The 27242-nt window shown below is 39.0% G+C and overlaps 1 protein-coding gene across 1 annotated transcript; it reads right to left on the bottom strand.

Annotated features, from left to right (window-relative positions):
* Window positions 1-893: 893 nt before the first annotated feature.
* GHITM (growth hormone inducible transmembrane protein) lies at window positions 894-16768 on the bottom strand. The gene is made up of 9 exons (XM_079706616.1): window positions 16711-16768; window positions 15154-15318; window positions 14053-14152; window positions 12378-12489; window positions 11809-11950; window positions 8187-8295; window positions 3331-3519; window positions 2700-2871; window positions 894-1181 (listed from the first exon to the last, which is right to left on the bottom strand). The coding sequence occupies exons 2-9, from the start codon at window positions 15280-15282 to the stop codon at window positions 1097-1099; spliced, it is 1038 nt and encodes a 345-aa protein (XP_079562742.1). The 5' UTR covers window positions 15283-15318; window positions 16711-16768; the 3' UTR covers window positions 894-1096.
* Between the last annotated feature and the right edge of the window lie 10474 nt (window positions 16769-27242).

Genomic DNA, 27242 nt, shown 5'->3' with positions numbered 1-27242 from the left:
CCCAGATCAGGGCTCAAACCCATGTCCCCTGAATTGGCAGGCGGATTCCTAACCACTGCGCCGCCAGGGAAGCCCTGCCTTCCTTTTTTTTAGTGATTCCTCTGAGAGGGAATGCAAGAAACTAAATCTGAGGGGGAAAACTGCTTTCATAATCTCAAGTGTAAACCACGAGTAGGCTTTTCTGATAAAAGTTAAAGCCTGAAGAGATAAGAAAGGCAAGCATGTATTCCTTTAAACATTTCAATAAATTTGTAAAAATATTCAGCAACTATGCACATATTGTTTGTATACTTAAAATGCAACAATTTTCATGCTTCGAATATTTTTTTCCTGAGTGTTTTAAGGATATTTTGTTCTACTAGACAATTCAAAAGTAAGACTTACACACACACATAATATATGTAACAGGAATTCTCCACATGATTAGCATTGTGGACTCTCCCAACAGTGTCAAACAATGAGAAGCCAAATATGATCACATCCATATCGTAAGGAGAGCCTGGAGAATCACCTATGTCTTTTGTTTTCTGCTCAGTGCTTCTGATAAGTTCAGCAGATGTACAGCCATGACTTGTTTCCAAACATCCAGACCCCCTCACTGGCTCACCACAATTACACGAGTGCTAAGTTCTAAGTATTCAAAGAAAGACTGCAGGTGTTGCTTTACTTCTCTCTGGTCCCTTTACCAAACCCCTACATCACTTATGACATTACTTGTTAATATTCTGCAATCCAAAATGAAAAATGCAGGTGCACAAGTTTGCTAAATTTCACTTAACCAAATAAATTTAAAAATATATAAAATACTTAAATTCCTTCAACACAAAACTTGGTTTTCATATTCATTTGAACATTTTAGAATTACTCAAACACAAGAATTGAAAATGTGTGTATTATTTGGAAGAGAACTACTGAATTTATTCTCCAGAAGAAAAAGCAGACCTGAAGCATCACATTACTGGAACACCTGAAACATGTTGACAAGTTCTTATCTTCTAAACTTCAATGAAAGCTGCTTGCACAAACTAAAGAATATCTGCCCCTATTAAACAAGCCAGATATCTGATGTATTAAGGAAGTCAGAAGCTGAGTCACTTCATTTCTTTCTGTTGCCTCCAGTTGCTAGAATACTGGCAATTCGCATAAATATATTTAATGTATCCATGTAGATTCCCAGCATCCTAGAAAAGAAATTATGCCTGTTAAATATGATGTAATTCTTGTAACAATGACAAAAACGATTTCTTAACGTAGGAGAGAAGAAAGCGCAACACTGATTATTTGTCCCAGGTATATGAAATGGAAATTTAAAAAAAGACACCAACTAAGGAAGTCCTAGACTAGAAAACTATCAAGATTTTTCTTTTGGCAGATTAATCTTTTACGTGTTAAAGGGCAGTTTTAAAAATCATTATATTCTCTGACACTCTACTATGAGTACAGTATCTTGCTTTAAAAAAAAGAAATGGGTAATAGACAATGAAATAATCAAAACAAAAACCAAAGAAACACCTTCACAAAAATGTGTCAGACACAAGTCTGGCATTTTAAAATATAACACACTCCCTCAATGCCTCCCCTCATTACCCCCAAAAAACCTGCTACAAATCTGTAAGCATTATAGCAATGTTTTAAAAAATCATTACATTAAGTTTTAAACAAAGAAAAATAAATTACTTTAAAAAATGTGATAGACACCATGAAACTCAAGGAAATTACTTAAATAAAATAACCTACTTTGGTGGAGAGGCCAAGGAAAGGAAAAAGCATTATTATACAACACTTAACATCAGCTACAGTTGAGTATCTCCAAAATGGAATTTTCAATTTTTAATAAAAAATTAAAAATTGAAGTGTTTCCAATTTTTAATAAAATAGGCTTTCCTATTAAAAATTTCAATTATGTACACTTTCCAAAAATAACACTTGACTAATACATCTTTTCTTCAGTTTTAAAGTCTGTTAAATATAAATTACACACACACACACACACACACAATTAATTGACCAACAAAAGGACTATAAGGCTAATTAACAAAAATAGGTAAAATACTCTGAATCAACTGAATACATACCTAATTATTACACTTAGTTGCAATATAATCAAATGTATACACAACTTACTAAGGAAAGAGAACAGACCAAATAATAACAGAAATAAAATAGTAAAAGTCAACAAAGTCATTGTTGCAGGTTGAACTCAAAAGATATGTTCAAGTCCTAATCTGTGGTACCTGTGAATGTGACCTTACTTGGGAATAGGGTCTTTGTGATTATAATTAAGATGTGAGTAAAGAAGAGGTAATATTGGAGAAGGGTGAGCCTTAATTCAATATGGCATCATTATAAGAGACAGAGATACAGGGAAAACATCATATGAGGACAGGAGTAAAGATTAGAGTGATATATCTAAAAGCCAAGGAATGCCAAGGATGGTTGGCCATGACAAGAATCTAGGAGAGAGGCATGGAGTAGATTCTCCCCTAGGGCCCTCAGAAGGTACCAACCCTGATGATACCTTGATTTCAGACTTCTGGACTCTGGACCTATGAGAGAATAAATTTCTATTGTTTCAAATCAGCCAGTTTATATAATTTGTTATAGCAGTCCTTGGAAACTAACACAGTCATAAAACAAAATAGGCCAAAGCAACACAAATGTCCTTATGCAACAAAGAAAAGACATTAAAGGCTACTTACGAATTGATGGGATCATATTTTTGAACTCCATACACTGGTACTACTTCTGCACGCTTGATTACTTTCTGTGTATCATACAGAAGAAACATGCTGAAAAGAACTAATCCGCCATAAATTGCCACTGAGTACAGAGTGGCGCCAGCCACAGTGGTAGGTGGAAGAAACATAGATCCTGAAATCAAAATGGGAAAAAAAAAGTTTTTCTGGGAAAAAGGATTTTTCTGTAACTGGATTTATAATCAGCATTACTTAAAAAAATTTTCTTCTTTGGTATGCTGCACAGATAAGGAAACATCCGAGTATGTGCTCTAATTTTACATACATTCAGTTCAAAACCCATTATACTCATTCTTTCAATGGGTCACTTGCCCACATTATAGGAAAGTTCCTGCATCAGAGCAATTTTCATGTTCTCCAGACCAACTTTCCCATTTTACATGTATTTGGTAAAACCAATGATAATGGTTTGCCATGATGCCAAATGAGCAAATCCAGTCAAATTAGCATATATGTTTTAACCAACTTTTAAAAATGACACTTACTAGATTCTCTCCATTAGGATACCTGAGTATGTCAGATGATTTTAGGACATCATGAACCAAGAACCAAGCATCAAAGCACAGTGGCTTACCTAGTGAGGACACAAAGACGACACCCAGGCCCACGCCCAGAGGTGCTCCCATGTTCAAAAACTTCTCACTGGGTGCACACATGGCCACAGTGGATAGGCCTCCCACAACACCAGCTGTGTACCATGCAGCTCTGATGAGAAGAGGCCCCCCTAATATCGTCAGAGGAGCCACCACTGCACCCATCACACCTGCAGAAAGAGCAAGAAGGCAGTTAAATATTTACTAAATAACAACCAAAAGGAAAATGCTTCTTCTAACTAACATGCCATCTGAACATATAGCTTATAGTTAAACAATATGATTACAAAGTCTTCTCCTTATTTAGGTGACACTATCCCCAAAACCCCACAACTAAAACTTGTACCTATCCAAATTCTAAATCACAAGTAACACGATTCCTAGTCAGTCAGTCAAAACTCACACAAGTATAAACACTAATTTAGATTTTTAGTAACTATGTCAAATTCAGTGTAGTTCATTATTTGGATCTGAGTCTACCAGTAGTCTTTATAACAATATTCACATTTGGAAGAACTGAGATGAAAGGCTTAAAATAACTGAAGGTCAAATCTACTGTGCTGAAAGAGAACACAGTAAAAGGAAAGATGAAGTATAGGATGCTAATCTTAAAAGTAGGAACTTCAAGGACAGATGCTGCTGTTACCTTGTGTAATAGGGAATGTAATCACAGCTTGTAAAAAGCAATTTTAGTTGTCAGATATTTATAAACATGTCCACCAAAAGTATAGTAATAATTTCATTAGCAAAGGTAAATAGAAATCTTTTATTTAAAAAAAACAGATCTTAGATAAGGCATTGTTTCCGTATTGAGCAGAGCAAGCTATACCCTTTTCTTTTTTTTTTTTTTGGCAGTACCATGTGACTTGTGGGATCTTAGTTCCCCAACCAAGGATCGAACCTGGGCCCCCTGCAGTGGAAGCATAGAGTCCTAACCACTAGACAGCCAGGGAATTCTCAACTATACCCTTTTCTTAAACATTAAATGTGCATAGTTGAACTCATGGAATAAGCACAGAGCTACCTTCACACGGAAATTTTAATACCAGTGTGTCTCTTTTGAGACTAACATTTCTAGATCAAGTAATAGGGCATATTTTATTATGTGATGATGGAAAATTAAAAATTTTTTTGCTCTAGGAAAGATATTGGATAGAAATTCATCTGTATGACATTTCTATTAGAATTCCTATCAGTTTTGCAACTGACAGCAAAATTTTAAGAAAAACTTTCAAGGAGATTATTGAGATTTTTTCCAATGATACTGATAAAAGTCTTAAATGGCAATAGATGTTTGCTGCTTAAGGACAAATCAATTACAAAACTGATAAGAATAGCTCAACATTATCATTGTGAATGAAAACTGCCCTTCAGAAAATTAGTACATCCACTGGGGAAAACAAGTATGAAGGTTCCTCAAAAAATAAACACAACTATCATATGATCCAGCAATCCCAATTCTGGGTTTATAAGCAAAGGAACTGAAATCAGGATATGAAAACAACCCAAGTGTTTGTCAATGGATGGATGGATAAAGAAGATGCAGTATATATAAACAATGGAATATTATTCAGACTCAAAAAAGAATGAAATGTTGCACTTCTTGACGATACAGATGGATCTTGAGGGCATTACGCTAAGTGAAATAAGTTGGACAGAGAAAGACAAATATCGTATGATCTCACTTATGTGTGGAATCTAAAAAAGTCAAACAGAGAAACACAGAGCATAGTGGTGGTTACTAGGGGTTGGGGGGAGACGAAAATGCGGAGATACCTGTCAAGGGGTACAAGCTTCCAGTTATGATTAACAAGTTTGAGGACCTAATGTACATCATGATTACAGCTAATAATACCATTATCATAAATGCTGCTAAGAGAGTAGATCTTAAATGTTCTCACCATAAAAAAGATACGGTAAATACAAAATGAAGGTGTTAGCTAATGCTATGGTAGTAATCATTTTGTAATATATAAGTGTCAAATCAACATGTTGTATGTCTTAAACTTATACAATATCATGTATCAGTTATATCTCTATAAAGCAGGGGAAAAACAGTTAGAAGAGACTAGCTTTCAGTGAGCATTTCAGTAATTCTTGCACAGTATCACTTAGGCCTGATTGAGACCACAGCTGTGTCCACAAGGTATTAAACATCTGTATGAAAAATGAAAATAGAATGCATTGGGATGTTTATCCTGGGTCAAAACCTGGCTTTGATGTCTCTCTGACACTGAGTGGTTGCCCTTAGGTCATCCACTTTGGATTAAAGGGGTCTGAAACTCAATCATGTCAGTGAATGAAGAATTAGACAGAGAGTTGGACTTCAAGAAATAACACTGGGGGCTTCCCTGGTGGTGCAGTGGTTAAGAATCTGCCTGCCAGTGCAGGAGACATGGGTTTGAGCCCTGGTCCGGGAAGATCCCACATGCCATGGAGCAACTAAGCCTGTGCGCCACAACTACTGAGCCTGTGCTCTAGAAGCCGCAAGCCACATCTACTCCGCCTATGTGCCACAACTACTGAAGCCCATGTGCCTAGAGCCCATGCTCCACAACAAGAGAAGCCACTGCAATGAGAAGCCCGCACACCACAACGAACAGTAGCCCCCACTCATCGCAACTAGAGAAAAGCTTGCGCGTAGCAACGAAGACCCAATGCAGCCAAAAATAAATAAATAAATAATAAATTTATGGGGGAAGAAAAGAAAAAAAGAGAAATAACATTGGGGGGGGGTGTCAGTCTTGACTTTGGCACTTCCTGCTGTGTGACTTCACCCAGCCTCAGCTTCCTCATCCATGAACATATGGACAGGCTAATGCCAGCACACACAGCTTCCCAAGATGTTTATGAAGAATAAAGCAAATTCTGAAAACAAATTAAAAAAAGAAAAAAATGGCATTCATACTGTGCAAGAAAGGGTTAACACAGCAGACTTAAGCCTACCTTTACAAAGACCTGCTTGCAAGGTTAATCCTTGGCTGGCATCTGAGAACTTGGCACTGGAACCATTCTCTAACCTTAGGGTTAGACTATTTATGCAAACAGTGAGTTATGCTGAATGCCTGCTTTCCTTCTGGGAGTCTGGATTTTGGTAGTTGCTAGGAGGGCCCCTAAATGATCAGCCCCCAATAAAAACCTTGGGCGCTGAGTCTCTAATGGGCTTCCCTGGGCAGAAACATTGTACATGTTACTGCATATTTAGCATTCTTGCCGTATACCCTCAAAGGAAGGAGACAGCACTGAAAGCCTGTGTGTGGATTTCTCCACACTCTAGACTTTGCCTGTATCTTTCTCCCTTGCTGATCTTGTTGTGTATCCTTTCACTGTAATAAACCTTAGCTCTGAGTATAACTATATGCTGAGTCCTGTGACTCCATCTAACAAATTGCTGAATGAATGGGTGGTCTTGGGGACTGCCCTCCAACACACATAAAACACTCAGAACTTAAGTAATTTATATGTTACAATAATATCAGATAAAAAGAGGTTTTCTAAGCAACACAGGTAGAAAAGCTTACTTATTCTAGCTAGAATTAAAACTACATAGCTACTTTAATTCAACAAGTGGATCTACTATTTATCAGAGATAAAATGACACTGAACCTGTTTATTCAAGGAAACAGTGTCTAAAATGGGAAACAGGTGTAGAACTCTATTTACTGGCTAAGATGTTGAATAATCCTTGAATATTTATATGGCACTAAGAGATATTAAATTTTATAGCAAATGCACACACTACGTTTTAAGTAATTTTTTTCTTAAAAGCAGGTTACTGGTATAAGAAAATATTGGGACCATCGCCCTCCCAACCACAAAAGTTCTGTCTTGTAAAGGTCCATGGAAAATATCTATGGTTGAATTACCTAAGACCTAATGGAAGAGAGGCTTGAAAACCAAGGTTGGGAAGTCATGCTCTCTCACATTCACCAAAACAAAGCCAGCACATGAAGAATACAAATGATGTATTTCACACTGGAAATTCATCATACTGGGTACCCCAAAACTAATTTCCATTTACTAACCCATGTGAAAAACATTTCAGTCTGTCTCCCTGGAATTTTCATGGAAATCCTTATAAAATTTGTCTTGGCTTGTGGTAGAGATCATGCATCTAAAGCATTTTTGTTTCTGCATCTGGTGTTCTTTACTCAACCCAGAGGCAGAATACCCTGGGATACTTGCAATGGAAAATACTTTATGTAAACTTTAAAATATTTGTCTTTCCATAATTAAGGAAAATATTACATATACCTAAAGAAATATTAATACTGTTCCGCAATACCAGGGTTGGACAGCCTCTGTCCTGCCCACAGTAACTTTGTGCCAAAAACTATCTAAATACTGACCCAGCTAACCTCATCACAAACAAAAGTGAATTTCCAAAGATCTTTTTGACTGCTTTCTTCTTCCCAATGCTCCACTGCAAAAATCTCTGCTCCTATTCTTTCACACATCTTACGTCCTCCTTCTCTGGTAGAGACCCCAGTTTCTTATTTTTCTAAAGATATACAAGAAGAACAATTCTCAAGTGATGTGTATCAGATCTGAAATCCTTCTGGTATTAGACAAAATACATAAAAGGAAATCTCTGCATATACCAGACTGTCACCAGAGGCAAGTGTAATACTGGGGCTGTCTATGGTCTTAGCATCAGAATCATTAACTTTCCAGAGTGGAGATCTGGCAATACTACTACCAGGAATAAGTGCAGAAAACCGTGTTTAGCAGACATGAGGCTTAATTAAATTGTGTACATATCATTTACAACCGTGAAGAGCCATCAAAAAAGGCAGTATTTAAGATTGTTTAACAACAATTGTAAAACAGAACATACCAGAATGTAGTAACCAAGCAAGATGCTTTGGGCCTGGGCTCTGGTCATATGATATCGACTGGACCAGCATTCCAGCTCCAATCATGGCTGCAAAGGTTGTACCAATTGTCTGAAAGACATGTATTACTAAGAAAAATTGATGCTTATACAACAACAAAGTAGAAACCCACAGGTTCCAAGTCCAGTTAGTCCCTCCAATAAACCATGTTTAAAAAGATGAAGGATAATAAACAGAATCCTATATTTCTCTAGCACATTAAAAGGCCTTGTACTTATTTCAGTTTGGTCAAATTAGCAAGAGCATCCCCTACTATCACACATAAAGTTTTCCAGACAACTTTAAGTGAATGAGTAGAGCTTTGGCAGATAACATCATCTTTAAAAAATTTTATTCGGGCCTCCCTGGTGGCGCAGTGGTTCAGAGTCCGCCTGCCGATGCAGGGGATACGGGTTCGTGCCCCGGTCTGGGAGGATCCCATATGCCGCGGAGCGGCTGGGCCCGTGAGCCATGGCTGCTGAGCCTGCGCATCCGGAGCCTGTGCTCCGCAACGGGAGAGGCCACAACAGTGAGAGGCCCGCGTACCACAAAAAAAAAAAAAAAAATTTTATTCTTGTTAGACAAAGGTATAACAAAACCCCTTTAAAAATCCCAGAATAATTATTTAATTATTTTAAATTATATTTATTTCGGTATAGCACAAGTAACATTAAAAAAAGTTAGTCATGATACACCAATTAGAATATATATATGTGTGTGTGTGTGTGTATATATATATATATATATATATATATATATATATATATATATAGCACATTGTCTCAAACTCTGTATTTGCTAAATGAAAACCTGAAAAAAAGAAGCACATGGAAAAGATGAGAAATAAGATTCTACATTTCTATCCTCCCAATTTTCTGGCTGAATTGGCCCTCATCCCCTTTCTTTGTCTATCTTCGATTTCCATTGTTACACATTTAAATATTGCTTGTGCATAACAAGGAAGAAATGTTTGTAATGAAAGATGATAATCTTCAGGAAATTTAAAGCAGAAATTGCAAACTTGCAGCCCTTGGGCAAGATCAAGCAGCAGATGTTTTGTCTGGCCAACTATTCAAAAAAACAATTGAGCGTGAATGCATTTAGTTGTAAGGCTTTCTCTAGATGCCAAAATCCCATGTGACATACCAGGCCTGCCTCACTCATCTCATCTGCATTATGTCTAACCCATGGGCATTTGAACGGTCAACCTCTGAGGTAAAGTACAGGTAAACATAACAGCTGTTTTTGCTAAGAATGCGAAAGCCTTCACTCATAACACAGAAAAGCAGGCTGGGTTCTACTTCACCACCTTCCAATGGAGAAACAATTACTAAAAGCTACTTCATCTATCTCTGTGCAAAGCATTTTCAGGATATTTAACACAATTATATATTTTTCTTTTAAAGTCCTTCATCGACCAGGTTCATTTTTTGCCTTTTACCTTCCCATACTCTACACTCCAGCTACACTGAACTGGTAGGCTGCAAACATACCCCAGTTTCACACCTCTTTATTTTTGTTTATTTTGCCTAAAAATACCTCCTTCCTATCTGGTTGACATATTCAAGGATTACCTCTTTGCCTGTAAAGTTTTTCTGGTAGGTACCCTGGCTGTAATAAGCAGTGTCAGATGTCTCTACTCTGTTCCAAAAGCACTTGGTACAAACTTTGACATTATCTGTGTGTATGTCTGTCACCTCCCAAAGGCTTCTTCCTCTCTGTAGCACCTGTCTGGCTTTCTAAACTATTTTACTTAAGCAGCCCTAAAGGCAGGTGAGACTGATCTTATGCCCACAAGCACCTGAGAATATGACCCAAGCACAAAACCTCCTTGAAGTCTTATTTTAGGGGCTAAACTCTTTTGTATATTTTAATCTTTCATGTTTGCTTTATTACAAAAGCATTGCTTTAAATTGTTTACCTCTGATTAAAACTGACATACCTGATGAGAATGCAACAGGTTGATTCTGTGCCTTCAATAACCTCTAGGCTAGGAGATTCATGACACCCATCTGAGAAGCAAGACCCTAATACTGAAGTGTCTAAATGGCTACATAATTGCAAATGGTTCTCCTTTTGGAAAGTACAGAATAGTGGAAACATTACAGATTTGGAAGTCATAGGGATTTGGGTTGCCCATGGGAAGAATCAGTGGGAATTTGCTGTGGGAAGTATGTAAGTGTTATATAAACTTTCCCATCTCCCATTCCCTTCCAGTCTCACACTCGTTGCTCTAGTTTGCATTACCATCATTTTAGACCTTGAAAAGGCACAGCTGGTATACCTGCTTCCTGTCTCTTCCACATTAGCTCTTAAAGCTCAAATACAAATCATACTTTTGCTGTTCCAGTATCTGCAATGGCCTCTAACCGCTTAGGTGCTCTCCTCAGCTCGGCAATCAAACACACCCTTTCTAATTGTGTCTTCTTCACACTCCAGACCTCAAACACTTGAACTTCACTTGAATGGGATTGTAAAGTCACTTATAATGACTATCTCCTCTCCTTTGCCCAAGCTGTTTTTTTCACAAAACTCAACTACCCTGTCCTCTCCTACTAAAATAAAAAAAAAAAATGCTAGTAAAACAACAAATGCTCGAGAAACTCTCACTGAATATAAAACCTTATAAAGGGTCAAGAAAAGTTCAGAATAGTGCCAGCACTATTCTACTCCTAGTAGTATAGAGTGCTTGGGTTTTTGTGACAGCTATCCTCCACTGACCTCTAAGATGGATTTCTTTTAACATCTTTATTGGAGTATAATTGCTTTACAGTGGTGTGTTAGTTTCTTCTTTATAACAAAGTGAATCAGCTATACCTATACATATATCCCCATATCCCCTCCCTCTTGCGTCTCCCTCCCACCCTCCCTATCCCACCCCTCTAGGTGGTCACAAAGCACGGAACTAATCTCCCTGTGCTATGCGGCTGCTTCCCACTAGCTATCTATTTTACGTTTGGTAGTGTATATATGTCCATGCCACTCTCTCACTTCATCCCAGCTTACCCTTCCCCCTCCCCGTGTCCTCAAGTCCATTCTCTACGTCTGCATCTTTACTCCTGTCCTGCCCCTAGGTTCTTCAGAATCATTTTTTTTTTTTAGATTCCATATATGTGTTAGCATACGGTATTTCTTTTTCTCTTTCTGACTTACTTCATCTGTATGACAGACTCTAGGTCCATCCACCTCACTGCAAATAACTCAATTTCGTTCCTTTTTATGGCTAATATTCCATTGTATATATGTGCCACATAAGATGGATTTTCATCTGCCTTATTTTTTAGTAAATTACTACAAAATAGAGCTGTTTGATATCTGCTGCTAGATAAGTAGAATGTTCCTGTAAGTTTGGTTTCCAACATCTTTGCTGCTACTAAAATACATATTCAACAAGGAATAATAGCTGACTTGCCTAAGAAGGTATTTCCTACTTTGTTTCAGCTGCACTAATAATCCATATATTACTTGAACAAAGATTTGTTTAATATAGTAAGGTATTCTTTCCATTTAATCCCCTCCTCCGAGAGTTTTCATTTAATCTCTTGCTATTTAGTGGGAAAGGAAAACAAAAACAAGCTAACTTACCACCCAAGAGCCTCTCATCATGAAGTTCATGAGGGCAGGAGTTCTGCTCACTGCCAGGGCAGACAAAGCTGTTATGCCGATACTTCCTGCTAAGTACATATAGGTGGTATGAATTCTATCCTTCACATACTGAGGCCAAATTCTGTAAGAAACACAACACAGTTAATTTATAGAATTATGAATGTGAATTCTGGTTGAATCATTTACTAGGTGGGAGATCTTGAGAAATATCACTTTATTGCTCTAAATCTTATTCCAGTATCATGGAAATAATGATGCATGTTGGAGTTACCATAAAAAATTAAGTAATATAAAACATATAAGCACTTGGCACATATACAAAACAACACATTTGCTTCTTGCTTAAACATATATAACCTTGGTAAAAGATTTTTATTTATTGTTTGAATAAATATATGCCAAGGAAATGAGAAATTCTATTTTTATTCATGTATATTTCCACACAGTTGGAACACTGGACACAAACTATTCCAAAAGTGGTGAAAGATAGGATGAGAAGAAAACTGGAAACTTTTAAGGCACGAATTGTTTGAGAAAAATTTACTTACATGGCTTTTTCAATAGCTCCAATCTCATTAGACATTCCCAAGCCATAGTAGCACAAAGCTCCAAGACCAACAGCAGCCCCTCCAGCAATAAACCATCTTCCCATCTGATCAACTGCAGAACACAGGAGGAAATGCAAGTTAATACTGCTGTCTTGACTAAAATGATTAGACTTAATTAATCTTTAAGTTCACTCTCACAAAATTTGCGGAGGCAGTGTATCTGTAGATGTAGGGATACTTCTGTGATATATGTTATTTTATTCATAAAAGATGTGTGTTCTCATGACACTCTTAGAAAATAAAGATGAGAAAAACATGTTAACGTCACGTTATATTTAATATTGTGTCTGAAGTGCTATTAACACAGATGATGCTTTACATGGAGTCAAGAAAAAAATGAACCAAAGAAAAATGTAATTAGTGTTTATGCAGCAAGATCAAGGGAGAGGATGATCTTGTTTTAGAGTACCGAGAGGAAATGTTATCAACTCTTAACTGGATGGAGGTATTCACAAAGAGCATCTTGCTCCCTTTAGTCAAAGTTTGTTCCCTAAGAATGTTACTACACTGTTGCTATGATTCATATAATTTGGTTTCTAGGGCCAACTGACCAACAGAAATGCCCTGAGGGATGCCAACTAGGGCTCTCTCCCATTTTAAAATACAGATGGTCCCCAACTTAAGATTTTTTAAAAAACGATATGTATTTAAGTAGAAACTGTACTTTGAATTTTTAATTTTGATCTTTTCCTGGGCTACTGACATGCAGTACGATACTCCCTTGTGATGCTGGGCAGCGGCACCCAGTCAGCCAGTTGATCATGAGGGTAAACAGCCGATACACTTATAACCATTCTGTACTCACACAACAATTCTATTTTTCACTTTCAGGATTCAATAAATCACAGGAAGGATTCAACACTTAATTATAAAATAGGCTTAGTGTTAGATAATTTTGCCCAACTGTAGGCTAATGTTAAGTATTCTGAACATGCTTAAGGTAGGCTAGGCTAAGCTATGATATTTGGTAAGTTAGGTATATTAAATATAATTTGAACTTCAGGGCATCTTCAAGTTATGATGGGTTTATCAGGACGTAACTCCATTTTAAGTCAGGGAAGATGGGTATTGACCTTTTGCAAGGCTGTTAAGGAGCACTAGTGTTCTTTGATTTTGGCTAGATTACCAATCTAGATTCTGAACTTGCAAAGCTGAAATCCAAACTGTGAACCAAACTGACGTCATTAGGGTATTGCTTCCTGAGAGGCCCTAAATGGGCAGCCAATCAAGATGACCCCTCTTGAACAACTAACTTTTTATTAACATCTATGTTTTGGTGATTTACTCTTGACCTGAAACATATACAAATATTATGTTTGAAGTAAGATTCTACATGACTTCAAATGAACTTCAATAACAGATTATAACTTTCAGATCATGGCACATTAACTAATAATCCTTAAAAAAATGGTGAAAGTAAAATTTTTTTCTGGAAGAAATATGACTGGGGACCACTGAGCTCAGTGTGAAGTACCAACCTTTTCAGGGTCATCAGATACCTGAGCATGACTGCCCTTCTCACAAAATGCACATATGTACAAGTTTGCATATACTTTAAGGAGGCTGTTCATGGACCTTTTTTTAAAACACGAGTTTACTAAAGGCTGCCACCTACTTTTAAATATTTTTTCCAATGATGGTTCCAGAGCTGCCTCCTTGAGTTCTTGGCCAGTTTTCCCACGCCGAATTCCAATTCTTGTCTTGGTGGCATATTCCTGATACACATGGAAACAAAGACACACACCACCCACACCAAAAGAATGTTAACAACAAAATAAAACAGAGGATCTCATCACCCTAGAAAACTCTGGATAATGTAACTTGGTACTTTCTATGTATGTAAGTCATATATACTTCACTATGAAAGTATGTTAGCCAATCTAAAAAATTAAATGTAGACCTTACCTGTGCTCTATCTTCGAAGTGATTCACTAATTCATTACAACCTAACTTCTTAGGTCAGGTTTCAGAACTGTTTATTTCATAAACTACAAATTTTATTTATATCTCTAGAATTATCATATTTTAAACACTAACTTTTAAAGGATACGCATTTGGTAAGTATTAGCTGCATTTTTTCATCTGGGAAATGGGCTCAATCCTTCCTTTAATACAAAGCCAAAGGGAGGGATGACTACTACCTCTATTTTAGCTCTTTTTCAACAGTGGAACAGTTAATTTAAGAGAAAAAAGTTGTCTCTTCTAGCTTCTGTATATTTCCTTATCTACCTCACATTTCAAAATTTATACTCCTAATTTGAATGCTAGAGCAGAAATCTACTACAAAAGGAAACGGGTTTCTCTCTAACTTGACAGATTTTGTTTTACCATTCTCTAAACAAGAGCTGAAATGACATGTTTAGTAACTTATTAATAAGTTATTGGCCAAATGGTAATATTCTTAAGCTTTTGACAATCGGCTCCACGATCTCTCTGTTGAACCATACAGCTCTCAATCCTTCACAAATTACTCTAAATTCTCTGAATGAGAAATTCCAAGAGCTGTAAGTAAAGGAGAAGTTACAGGAGTTCTTTTTCATATATGATAAAGATGGAACAGAACACTAATAGGAAGAAAGAGCTGATTTGGGACATTTTCAGGGCTGTTTCAGTAAATCACTAATAGTAGAATAGGGAGCTTCACAATCTGTCAAAAAAATGGTCCCAGAAGCATACAGAGAGACAGACAATATAAAAATATTCAGATTATCTTTACCCTGCTGGGTGGTAAGAGCCACTGATTTTTCGTGATGGAATTCTTCACAACAGGGGAGGCCTTGGTGAGAGCTGGGTGGAAAACCCTGGAAGGTAGTGTCCGGAGACACACAAGTCTTGCGGCCAGCATGGTGGTGCACCAGGTTTACCAAGCAGATCTGAAATGCTAGTTAGAGACAGAGACAAAAAATCACCCATTAACCAACCCACTGGCTCTAAGAAAGAGCCAGTCATCTCTTAGGAGGAAAGGTGAAATAAAGTGACCTTTTAAAATGATAATGATGAATACTCTGCTTGTCCCTTGTTAGTTCAAGAAATCCATCCCACAGAACTGGTTTGGGATGGACCACCAAAATGGGTTTAAATTCCAATCGGAACAATAACAAGAGGAATGACTTTTAAGTTATGTGTCCAATACAGAGTGGATTTAATATCTTAAGAGAATTAAGGGGTGTGTGATGGATTTTATACATGTGGTTTTGGCTGAAGATTTATACCAGCATTCAGTGGGAAAATTTAAAAAAGGGCCAAGAATAACTTTGAGCAGAGGAAAAATGTCATCCAAGAAGTGATTAACTCTTCAAGGTCATACTACATTGCAAGGTTATAAAACATCAGTGGAAACCAAGCATGCCAAGTATTACTTCCCTTCAAAATATGATATAAAAATATTCAAGGTATTGAAACCACCTGGGATGTATCTTAAAAATGTAGATTCCTAGGTCTAACTTCGGTCCTAATGATTTAACCCCTAGGAATAGGACACAGTAATATGTATTTTAACTAGCACCCCAAAAGCTAAGAATCTTTGCTTTTAAATACCTATCTGAGTGTACTTCCAACTCTGCCACGGGATCTGCGAGGGGTGTACAAAACTGACACCTATCCTTTGGAAAAATACCGAATCATTCTAGCACTTTCGTGACATTACATCATCTCAGCCTAAAGGTGCTGTGCCTCTCAGTCCTCAACACACCTACTGAGGAGCAGCAGCTCAGAGTGGCCTCTAGAGTGGGAATTTTACTTCTATCACAGGCTAGAAGTGGCCTCGTGTGCATGTTTGATCCCTGAGACTCAGGTGCCTTAACTACAAAATGGGTACTATTACCGACCCCGTACGCTTTCGTGTGCATCAATGAGCTCGGGCGCCTGGTCCCCCGAGAAAGTTCAGCTAGATCACAAGACTCGGATGAGAGCCCGGCAGCAAAAACTCCAGCCTCCCAAAGTCAACGCACGACTCTACAGCACACCAGCCGCAGGCACCCCGTTATCTACCACAGCGGCGCCTGGGAGGCCCGGCCGCGGGGATGATTCAGCACCTCGCTGCCCAGGGAGAAGCAGGCAGAGAGAGCGGGCCCCTGCCCGCCTACCCCAGGCCCCGAAGTCGCCGTCCCCTCCACCGGGTCACCTGCAGGACGGCCCTGACGCGCCGCCAGCCCGTGACGCAGCCCGCAGCGCTGCCGTCTCCAGTCCTCCCCACACGCACGCAGCGGCCCAACGAGGCCGGCTGTCAGTAGTACGGTGGATCGCGGTGCCTCACGGCCCGGGGGAGCCTTACCTCAGTCCCTGGTCAACTCAAGGGCGCAGGTCCCCTTCCGGGCCGGCGAATCGCAACGACTACCACGTCCCGCGGCCTCCGTCCACTTCTTACTGATTGTGAGCGCAGTCTCTTTAGCTCGCTGCGTGACGCAACATCCGGAGAAGTCGCAAACACTACGGACAGCCAATCATGAGAGGAGGCCTAACGGAAGGGCGGGTATAGTAGGAAGGAGGGGTTCCGAGCTGTAGGGGCGGGGCCAATGGAGGATTGTTGGGAGCCTCGCAGTCAACGTCCATCGTGGGTGTGGGCAGAGAAGGCATTTCAGCCATTTTAGCTCTGGGTAGAGGAGCTCACCGTTTTTCTCTCAACAGTTACACTTGCAGCAGTTAAAAAATTATTTTAAAATTGAAAGATGATAGTATGAGAATTAAAAATTATTCCTTCGTCCTGTTTCTTTCCTCTTGTCAAGAATTTATTGCCAGATAGTGTGCCAAATTGGCAGTTTCAGACCGGAGCCAACGGGTTTCTTGCGGCGGATGTGAAATCTACAAAATGGTCTGAGTCGCGCGAGGTCGGAGAGCCGCCTGGCCGGATTTTAGGAGTTTTTTCATTGCTTTGTGACCTCCCCATGACACACTTTCAAGGTTCAGTGAATACTAGTATAATAGGTTGGTACAACAGGCTCTGCCTCTTACCCAGGGTTGTTTTGAAAACTACTTGTATGCACGTAATTTGTAAGTTGAAAAACCATTTCTTGGCTACGTGAGGAGGATTTTCCCCTCCTATCATTCTCATTTACCCGTTAAACAAATATTTACTGAGGCTCACTTTGTACCAAATTCTGTACTAGAGATACATACAAATAAAAGACATATTGTACCATTGTTTTGGCAAAACAAACTCCTTGACCTTATGGCGTTTACTTTCTGGTGGAGACAAGAAAATATACAAAATGTTTGTTAGTGATAAGTACTAAGAAGAAAAATAAATCTGCGTAAAACCCTAGACGGGCGCTATTTCGATAAGATGATTAACAACATGTAAAATTCATGAACCTATCCTAAGCTATTGTTAATTGTGATTTATGATAATCCTCTAACCATGTAAATCTTGACAAACAAAAAGGTTTGCGTTTTATGTGGGTAATAAAACAGCTTGGCAGCACACAGGTCTTATTCACTCTGAAAATGGCAGGAAAACACTGGAGAAATCTGTCGCTTGAGATACCAGATCGAGCATGATCAATTTAATCTTACTTTAGATCTTCACCCAATTTGATCAGCTAGCAAATAAGTTCTCTGTTTAGTTCCCTTAGTGCTATTTTTCCCCTAGAGCTTCTGTTACCAGCAAAGAGAAGGCATTCACAACACAGTACCTGAATAAACGAAATACCTTTTTAAGTCCAAGTGACTTGCTTAAAGATTATTGATTAAAGTTTATTATCTTCCAAAAAGAAGAAACATTTCTGATTTCATGTTTTCTTTTCTTACCTATGGGGCTAGTGTTGTTTCCACAGGTGTTAAATGTTTTGAGGCAGGAGAGTTACCTTGTCACATCCTTGGGAAGACATGCTTAGTGCAGAGGGAGGAGAGGTTTCATTGACTTTGAAACCAATTGGGAATTTATTGCAATTTTTTAAGCAAAAAGTGATGAAGGCTGGAATTAAGACAGAGGGACAGAGAAGGGGTGTATGACAGAGATAAACGACTAAGGAGGAATTTGCAGGTTTTAATGACTGATGACTATCACTGATAAGGATGAGGGAGGCACCCAGGATAATCCCTCTGTTCTGAATTGAGTGAAACTGGGTGGATAATTGCACCATTAATTTAGAGATAGATTACAGGAGGAGATACAAATGTGGGGGAAGTAGATAAAACTCAGTATGAAGTGTTAAATTGTAAGTTCTCTGCTTCTAAGTCCTTGGAGCATAGGACAGATAAGATAAGTCATGAATCACAAATCCTAATGCTGTATATACACTACAATTTTTATTAAAGGCTGCTGACTGGTTTCTTATCCTCCACTTGCTGGCTAAGTGGAGAGTGGGTTATAGAGGAGAAAAATCAGACTCGAGGACTAAAAATATTTTATTTCTTTTTAGTTAAAATAAATACCCTCACCCTGTCTTTCTGAAACTGAGCAGGACGCTGAAAGGCCCTCCTGGGTGCAAAAGCCTTTCCAGGTCCCTCATTTCTTATTTGCAGGATAAAGGCTTCAGCCTCCTAGATCTTCCCTGAGCTCCAAAGAGCAGATTCAAACAGCTGCCAATCAGGGAAGTGGGGGAATGCAGAAACAAGGGAGGAGCAGTGAAGAAACAATAATGCAGCCTTGGGGCAGGTTCCTTGTTCCTTCTCATGGAATATACATAATATCTTTAAGTTCTTCTGCAGGAACAAAATCTCCCACCCATGTGGAGGATGGTAACTTCAGGTTGAGCGCTTGATTCCTGGGGCATCGCCCTGTTGCCTCACCACCACCCAATCAGAAGAAAGTCACACACCCTGCAGCCAAATTTTGCCCATTAAAACTTCTCCCTAAAAACCACTGGGAGTTCGGGGTTTTTCAACATAAACCACCCATTCTTGCTTGGCCCTGCAATAAACCTTTCTCTGCTTCAAACAAATTTTGGTTTGTTTGGCCTTACTGTCCATTGGGCACATGAACTTATGTTCAGTAACACTACTAGACTTTTCCATCAGGAGATGTGGTATGGCAGAAAGAGAGTTGAAAAGGGAGTTTGTGACCTTTATTCTCTGCCTTCCCCAACGGGGTCTTATGTGGTCACTGTGTTTCCCAACAAAGGTGCTCTTCTCTGAAAGTTTGGTGACATTTCTGAACACAGGGGACCAACTTCTCAAACAGTGTTTAAATGGCAGAAAACAAAGCAGGTATGAAGGAGTCAAGATCTTCCTCACCCTGTTTTCTCTTGGTCTTAAAGTTTGCCATGTCAGAGAGTCCTAGAATCTCTGAGGCCTGGATAAACCCGAGACTGTAGCTGTGAGCATGGGCCAGCTTGTTTGTACCCTTCAAGACACTGCTCAGTAGTGAAGCGGACACCAGAAATATGCATGGGCAAGACACCCAGATGGGCATCAACAGATCATGGCGTGTTCTATATGACAGAGCCAGCATATGACTCTGTCTGGGTGAGAGACAAAACTGTGCTAACCTCAACAGTTAAATCCTTCCAGCAACTGAAGGAAAATGAAGCCATGGGTGAGAAGGGGGCTGCTCCCTTGGAGACCTGCTGAAGGCATCTACCTGGGAGCTGGTACATGGAAGTAGAATGGAGGGATAGAAAACAGGCCACACCTTTTTCCTCTTCTTTAACATGGATGTTTCTTCTTTCTTTCTTATTTTTTTTATAGTACTGCTGCTCTTTATTTATTTGTTAAATTAAAAATTTTTAATATATTTTATTTTAGTTATCTATTTTTTAAAAAATTGTATACAATTTTTAAAGATTACTTTCCATTTGCAGCTATTACAAAATACTGGCTATATTCCCCAAGTTGTACAATACATCCTTGAGCCTATCTCTATTTATTTATTTATTTATTTAGCTTTATAACAAATTTAATCACTTATACATATACATATGTTCCCATATCCCCTCCCTTTTGCGTCTCCCTCCCACCCTCCCTATCCCACCCCTCCAGGCGGTCACAAAGCACCGAGCTGATCTCCCTGTGCTATGCGGCTGCTTCCCACTAGCTATCTACCTTACGTTTGGTAGTGTATATATGTCCATCCTGCTCTTTCACTTTGTCACAGCTTACCCTTCCCCCTCCCCATATCCTCAAGTCCATTCTCTAGTAGGTCTGTGTCTTTATTCCTGTCTTACCCCTATGTTCTTCATGACATTTTTTTTTCTTAAATTCCATATATATGTGTCAGCATACAGTATTTGTCTTTCTCTTTCTGACTTACTTCACTCTGTATGACAGACTCTAGGTCCATCCACCTCATTACAAATAGCTCAATTTCATTTCTTTTTATGGCTGAGTAATATTCCATTGTATATATGTGCCACATCTTCTTTACCCATTCATCCGATGATGGACACTTAGGTTGTTTCCATCTCTGGGCTATTGTAAATAGGGCTGCTATGAACATTTTGGTACATGTCTCTTTTTGAATTATGGTTTTCATCCTTGAGCCTATCTTACCCCAATAGTTTGTACCTCCCTCTCTCCTACCCCTATATTGCCCTTCCCCACCCCCACTGGTAACCACTAGTTTGCTCTCTATATCTGTGAGTCAGCTTCTTTTTTGTTATATTCATTAGTTGTATTTCTTAGATTCCACATGTAAGTGATATCATACAGTATTTGTCTTTCTCCATCTGACTTACTTCACTTAGCATAATGCCCACCATGTCCATCTATGTTGTTGCATATGGCAAAATTTCATTATTTTCATGACTGAGTAGTATTCCTTTGTGTATATTTATATATCATAACTTCTTTATCCATTCGTCTGTTGATGGACACTTAGGTCACTTCCATACCTTGGCAATTGTAAGTAATGCTGCTATGAATATGAACAGTGGAGTGCATGTGTCTTTTTGAATTAGTGTTTTTTTTTTTTTTTTTGATACCTACCCAGGAGTGGAATTGCTGGGTCATATGGTAGTTCTATTTTTAGTTTTTCAAGGAACCTCCATACTGTTTTTCACAGTGGCTGCACCAGTTTCCATTCCCACTACAGTGTATGAGGGTTCCCTTTTCTCCACATCCTTGCCAACATCTGTTATTTGTTTTATTTTTTTAAAAAATAAATTTATTTATTTGTTTGTTTATTTATTTATTTTATTTTTGGCTGTGTTGGGTCTTTGTTGCCGTGTGCAGGCTTTTCTCTAGTTGCAGTGAGGGGGGCTACTCTTCATTGGGGTGCACGGGCTTGTCATTGCAGTGGCTTCTTTTGTTGTGGAGCACGGGCTCTAGGTGTGTGGGCTTCAGTAGTTGTGGCACACGGGTTCAGTAATTGTGGCTTGTGGGCTTAGTTGTTCCACGGCATGTGGGATCTTCCTGGACCAGGGCTCGAACCCATGTCCCCTGCACTGGCAGGCAGATTCTTAACCACTGCGCCATCAGGGAAGCCCTTGTGTTCTTTTTAATGATAGCATTCTGACAGGTGTGAGGTGATATCTCTTTATGGTTTTGATTTTGCATTTCCCTGATGAATAGCAATGTTGAGCATCTTTTCAGGTGCCTGTTGGCCATCTGCATTTCCTCTTTGGAAAAATGGGAAAACTGGACAGCTACATGTAAAAGAATGAAATTAGAACATTCTCTGACATCATATACAAAAATAAACTCAAAATGGATTAAAGACCTAAATGTAAGACTGGATACTATAGAACTCCTAGAGGAAAACATAGGCAGAACACTCTTTGACATAAATCACAGTAATATTTTTTTGGATCCATCTCCTAAAGTAAAGGAAATAAGAGCAAAAGTAAACAATTAAACTTAAAAGCTTTTGCACAGCAAAGGAAACCATTGACAAAAAAAAAAAAAAGACCACCTACTGAATGGGAGAAAATGTTTGCAAATGAGATGACCAATAAGGGATTAATATCCAACATATATAAACATCTCATACAACACAACATCAAAAAAAAAAGCAACCAAATTAAAAAATGGGCAGAAGAAATGAATAACGTGGATGTTTCTAATCCATATGGGGCCCAGCAGAGGAGAAAGTGCTTTGAACTTCTGGTGGAGGATGGTGATAAGTCCTAAATATGACTGGCAAATTGTCAGATTGTCCTGAGCTTGCCAGAATGGAATAAACTAAGCTATCTGCTTTAGGCTGACTGGGGGCTCAAAAGCAACATTGATGCCAGATTGAGAAAAAGTGTAGCTCATTTTTGTACTCATTTATTGGCAGCTTTTCAATGTACACCACTCACAGAGATGCAACCAAACACTGTACATATGTCAAAGGGCAAGTCCGTTAATGGAATAGTAACTGTGAAGGGGCAGAACACTGGAGGAATCTTGAGAATCATCTCACACTTCCTGCTCAGATTGTAAGGAGTAAACTAAGACCCAGAAATGATAATAGCTTAAGAAAACCTAACAAGGTAATGGTGGATCTGGGTCTAGAACCTACATTCCCAATGAAGGTAAAAACTGGTTCTGGAGGGGTGAAAAAACTCTTTATACACAGGCAGACCTCGGAGATATCGTGGGTTTGGTTCTGGACCACTGCAATAAAGGGAATATCGCAATAAAGTGAGTCGCATAAATATTTTGATTTCCCAGTGCATATAAAAGTTAAGTTTACACTATGCTGTACTCTATTAAGTGTGCAATAATAGCATTATGTCTGAAAAATACAATGTACATACCTTAATTAAAAAATACTTTATTGCTAAAAAATACAGACCATCACCTCATTTTCAGTGAGTCATAGTAGTAACATCAAAGATCACTGATCACAGATCACCAAAACAAATATAATAATACTGAAAAAGTTTGAGATATTCTGAGAATTAAACAAAATGTGTCACAGAGACATGAAGTAAGCAAATGTTGTTGGAAAAATGCCACCGACAGACTTGCTCACCACAGGGTTGCCACAAACTTTCAATTTGTAAAAAATGCAGTAGCTGCAAAGTGCAATAATATGAGGTATGCCTGGATATATATATATATCTCACAGCTATACATTACATACAGTACATGTGCCAGTATATCTGTGGCATTAAAATTTCATGGGGGAAGGCAATTAGGAAAAAAATGTCTGAAATGTCTCCTTAGGGAAGCAATCATGAAAAACTGGTTGAGAAACTTTGCTCTAGAATCTAGGATTCCTTTGACTCATGGTAGGTCCACTCTGGTAGCAGACCTGCTCAGCAGAAAAATCTTAGTTTTCCATCTATGATTCTATCAGTGAGATGTTATTTGTGGTAATTTTATGACCTCTTGATAAAAATTCCATATCTGTATTCTTTGTGCTCCAATATATTATTTCTAACTGCTTTGGGACATCTCCATCTAACTTGTCTAAAACCAAGTTATAGCTAAGGAGTGGTCCAGCAGATTGCACATAATAGATGTACTCCAGTTTTCATTTCTCCCTGAGCCTTCAGATTCCTTTATAGTAGTGCTCTCCAAGTGTAGGGATTAATAGGTCCTAGGTCCTCGTGCCAGTAGCAATGGCATCACCCCTGAGCTTGTTAGAAATGCAAATTCAAGGCCCTCCTCAACCTACTGGATCAGAATTTCTGGGTCTGGGGCCCAGGAAACTGTTTAACCAAATCTACAGGTGATATTTATGCATGTTAAAAATTAAAAATCACTTTTCAACAGTATGCTAGAGAAATTTTGCCATCTCATACTCATAGTATAGGTTATTGTTTAGTCCAAGCTTCAGTTAACCAACTAGAAAGCTATAAAGACACTTCCATAAGCTCACACTAACACATTTAAATCCTGAATGCCAGGGAAGTGCATCCATATTGATAATCAAACCATACATTTTATTTTCTTTAATACCCTTAGAGTCTACTTCCATAAATGCTAACCAGACTCCTGATCATACCAATTGATGAGATCCTATTTCTCCTTGGTGTGTAATATGTCCCTCCGAGAACAGGCTTTGTATTTCTTCATCTGGGCTATGCTGAAATCTGACTTGATTTATTTAGATTTACAGGAATGGAGGGTGTGCTTGTAATAAAGCACAGTCACCCAGATATTTCAGTACTGGGCCAAATGATCAGAAACCCAAAAGTGTGGGGCCCACATGGATCTTAAAAAAAAAAAAAGCTACAAGTGGTGAAATAGTTTGTTAGCTATTAGAATTATACTCTTTTAGCAATAATACAGAAAGTAGGACAAAAGAATATTTTAATAATAGCTAAAGCTTATTGGATTCTACTATGTGTAGACATTACTAGTTTTTGGTCATTTTATATTTATTATATTGTGTACTCTTGTAAGATGGCCTCAGAGGCTTGACCCTGCCCTATCTCCTGTTACCTCCCCCCCACCGCCCCCCCAACCAAGAATTTAAATCTCTTGATTGGATTTGACCAAGGATGCTTTTTCAGGTGGTATGTGGGTGGGTAAAAAGGGCAAACAAATTAAGGGTTTTCAAGGAAGGGATTATAATGATGGACCATAGGATCTAGGCTGGGTCAGGATGGATGTGAGAAGGGTGAGAGAAACTAAAAACCTGCTATAATTAATGGGCTGGAAGTTTTGGGATTTGTATTATTGCTAGAGTTGGTGATTTCAATGAAATGAGGTTGTAGTAAAAAAAAATTTGGATATTTGAAATTCAGATATTGGAGGAAGTGTGGTTGATGGTAATGGCAAGGTCGTGAGTATGACCATGGGATAAGTGACTGAGGTATGGTGGAAGAAAAGATGATTATTAGTGACAAAGAGCTGAGAGGTCTAGGTGTTGGACAGATCTTCCAATGGATGCTGATACACTGAGAACGGCGACAGGACTAGGGGTGGAAGGGAGGGTGGGTATGTAAGTACAATAATGGCCCCCTAAAAATGTCCATGTTCTAATCTGTGGACTCTGTGAATATGTTTCCTTACATGGCAAAAGGGACTTTGTATATATTATTAAGTTAAGGATCTTCAGATGGGGAGTTTACCCTGGATTATGGGGCTAAGGGGCAATTAGTCACAAGGGTCATTGTAAGAGTAAGACAATAGGATCAGAGTAAGAGAAGGAGATGTAATGATGGAGACAGACATTAGAGTGATATGGGGTTATGGCCCAAGGAATGTGGGCAGCCTCTTGGAGCTAGAAAAGGCAGAGAAATAGATTCTCCCCTTCTAGGAGATAGCACCTCCAGAAGGAATGCAGCCCTTTCTGAATCCATTTTAGACTCCAGAACTGTAAGGTAATAAATTTGTGTTGTTTTAAGCCAGTAAGTTTGAGGTAATTTGTTACAGCAGTCATAGGAAATTAACACAGCAGATGTTAGAGTCATTAATGAATTAGGGAGAGTGATGGTAGAGGTTAGGAGGCGGGGTGGTAAAGGACGGAATTAAGGAGGTAACACCTGATACATACATTCAAATGTTGCTGGGGTTTTAGAAGGAGGAAGGGAACTTACAGGTGATGTATCATGAGTTCCACGGCTCATGATGGAAGGTTTGGGAAATAGGATCAGATTAGGATGGGTCTAGATCACTATAGGGATATGTTGATGGAGAACCTGGAGATTTTGGGTTTCTGTGGCACCTGGAAAACAAGGAAGAGAGACAAGAGTCCTGAGGTCTGTTATCTCCAGGTAGTTTCATTTATTTATTCAACATATATTTATTCAGCACCTACTCTGAGGAGGGTCTGTTATGGGCATGAATGGTTTGGTGACCCACGGGAAAGTTAGTGCATCCTTCTGGGGAATCCTGGTGATGGTTATTTTGAATGCCAGAAATTTGAGTTGCTCTAAAATATTCCTTTTCCTGTTCTGTGGGCAAAGTGGTATGACAGGCTGGATGGGTTGAGGGGAGATGAGAAGGAAAGAATGTTGATGGCAGTGATGTCTTATTTGGAATAGGAAGCTTGGGACTTTCACTTTCTCCAGTGGCTTGATGGGCTCCAGTGGCTTGATAGCCACCTAAAATGAAAGAAGAATCAGACTGGCATCAGATTTCTTATTCACAACATTAGATGCTAGAAGCCAGTGGAGCAATGACTTTGAAGCTCTGAAGAAATAGAACTGAGGACCTGGAATTTTATACTAGGCAAGAAATAAATCGAGTATGAGTGAGGGCTGGACTTTGCTCTGGGATAGATTCCTTGCCTTTCCTCCACTGTGCTCTGTATTGCAGGAGACTTGTTCTGTAGTCTGCTATTCCCAGGCTCCTGTTTTACTGCCTTATGGTTAGGTTCAAGCAGTGAGAGAGCACAGGAGGAATGAAGATACCAGGATATAATTCCCCCCAATCCCTCCCACCCCTCCCCCTGCAGTGGAATCTGACCTTTGCTGTGCGTTCTCTGTGGCTCCAGTTTCTCCTGGGTTACCTGGCCCAGGGGTGGGACCTGCGAACACCACCTCTTGCTTTGTCCCTCCAGCCTAAGGATGACTGTGAATGTCCACAGTCTGTAATAATTGGGTTGCCTTTCTCCTTGTTTGGTTTCTTAGTTCTTCCATTATTTATGTAACCAATTTTTTCCATTAAATTTCCTCTGTTTAAATGTTTTAGTGGCTTTACTTTTCCTGTTAGGGATTTGAGTGATACGGCAAGATAAAGATATTTTTGGGAATTCATGGAATCAGAAAGTTTACCTCTGGCATAATCCTTCTCAGGAAGTTTTATGATGATATACTCTAGAAAACAAGGAAGGAATTCAAGAAAGAGGCTGGATCCACTCCAAGAGTACAAGAGGGAGCAGTGGATCCAATTCCAGAGGGCAGTGAAGGAAAATCCAGGATAAGAGCTACGCCCCAGGCCTGTAGCACAAACATATCAGCTTGAAATAGGAGTACAGAGGGCTCCAAAAAAAGGCAATTTAAAACCTCCTCCCACAAAATAAAATCTATGTAAGACCACAAGCTGTTG

Source organism: Hyperoodon ampullatus (genome assembly GCF_949752795.1).
Source record: "Hyperoodon ampullatus genome assembly, chromosome: 1".
NCBI classification, from domain to species: domain Eukaryota; kingdom Metazoa; phylum Chordata; class Mammalia; order Artiodactyla; family Ziphiidae; genus Hyperoodon; species Hyperoodon ampullatus.
This window is presented reverse-complemented; position numbering and strand designations above follow the sequence as displayed.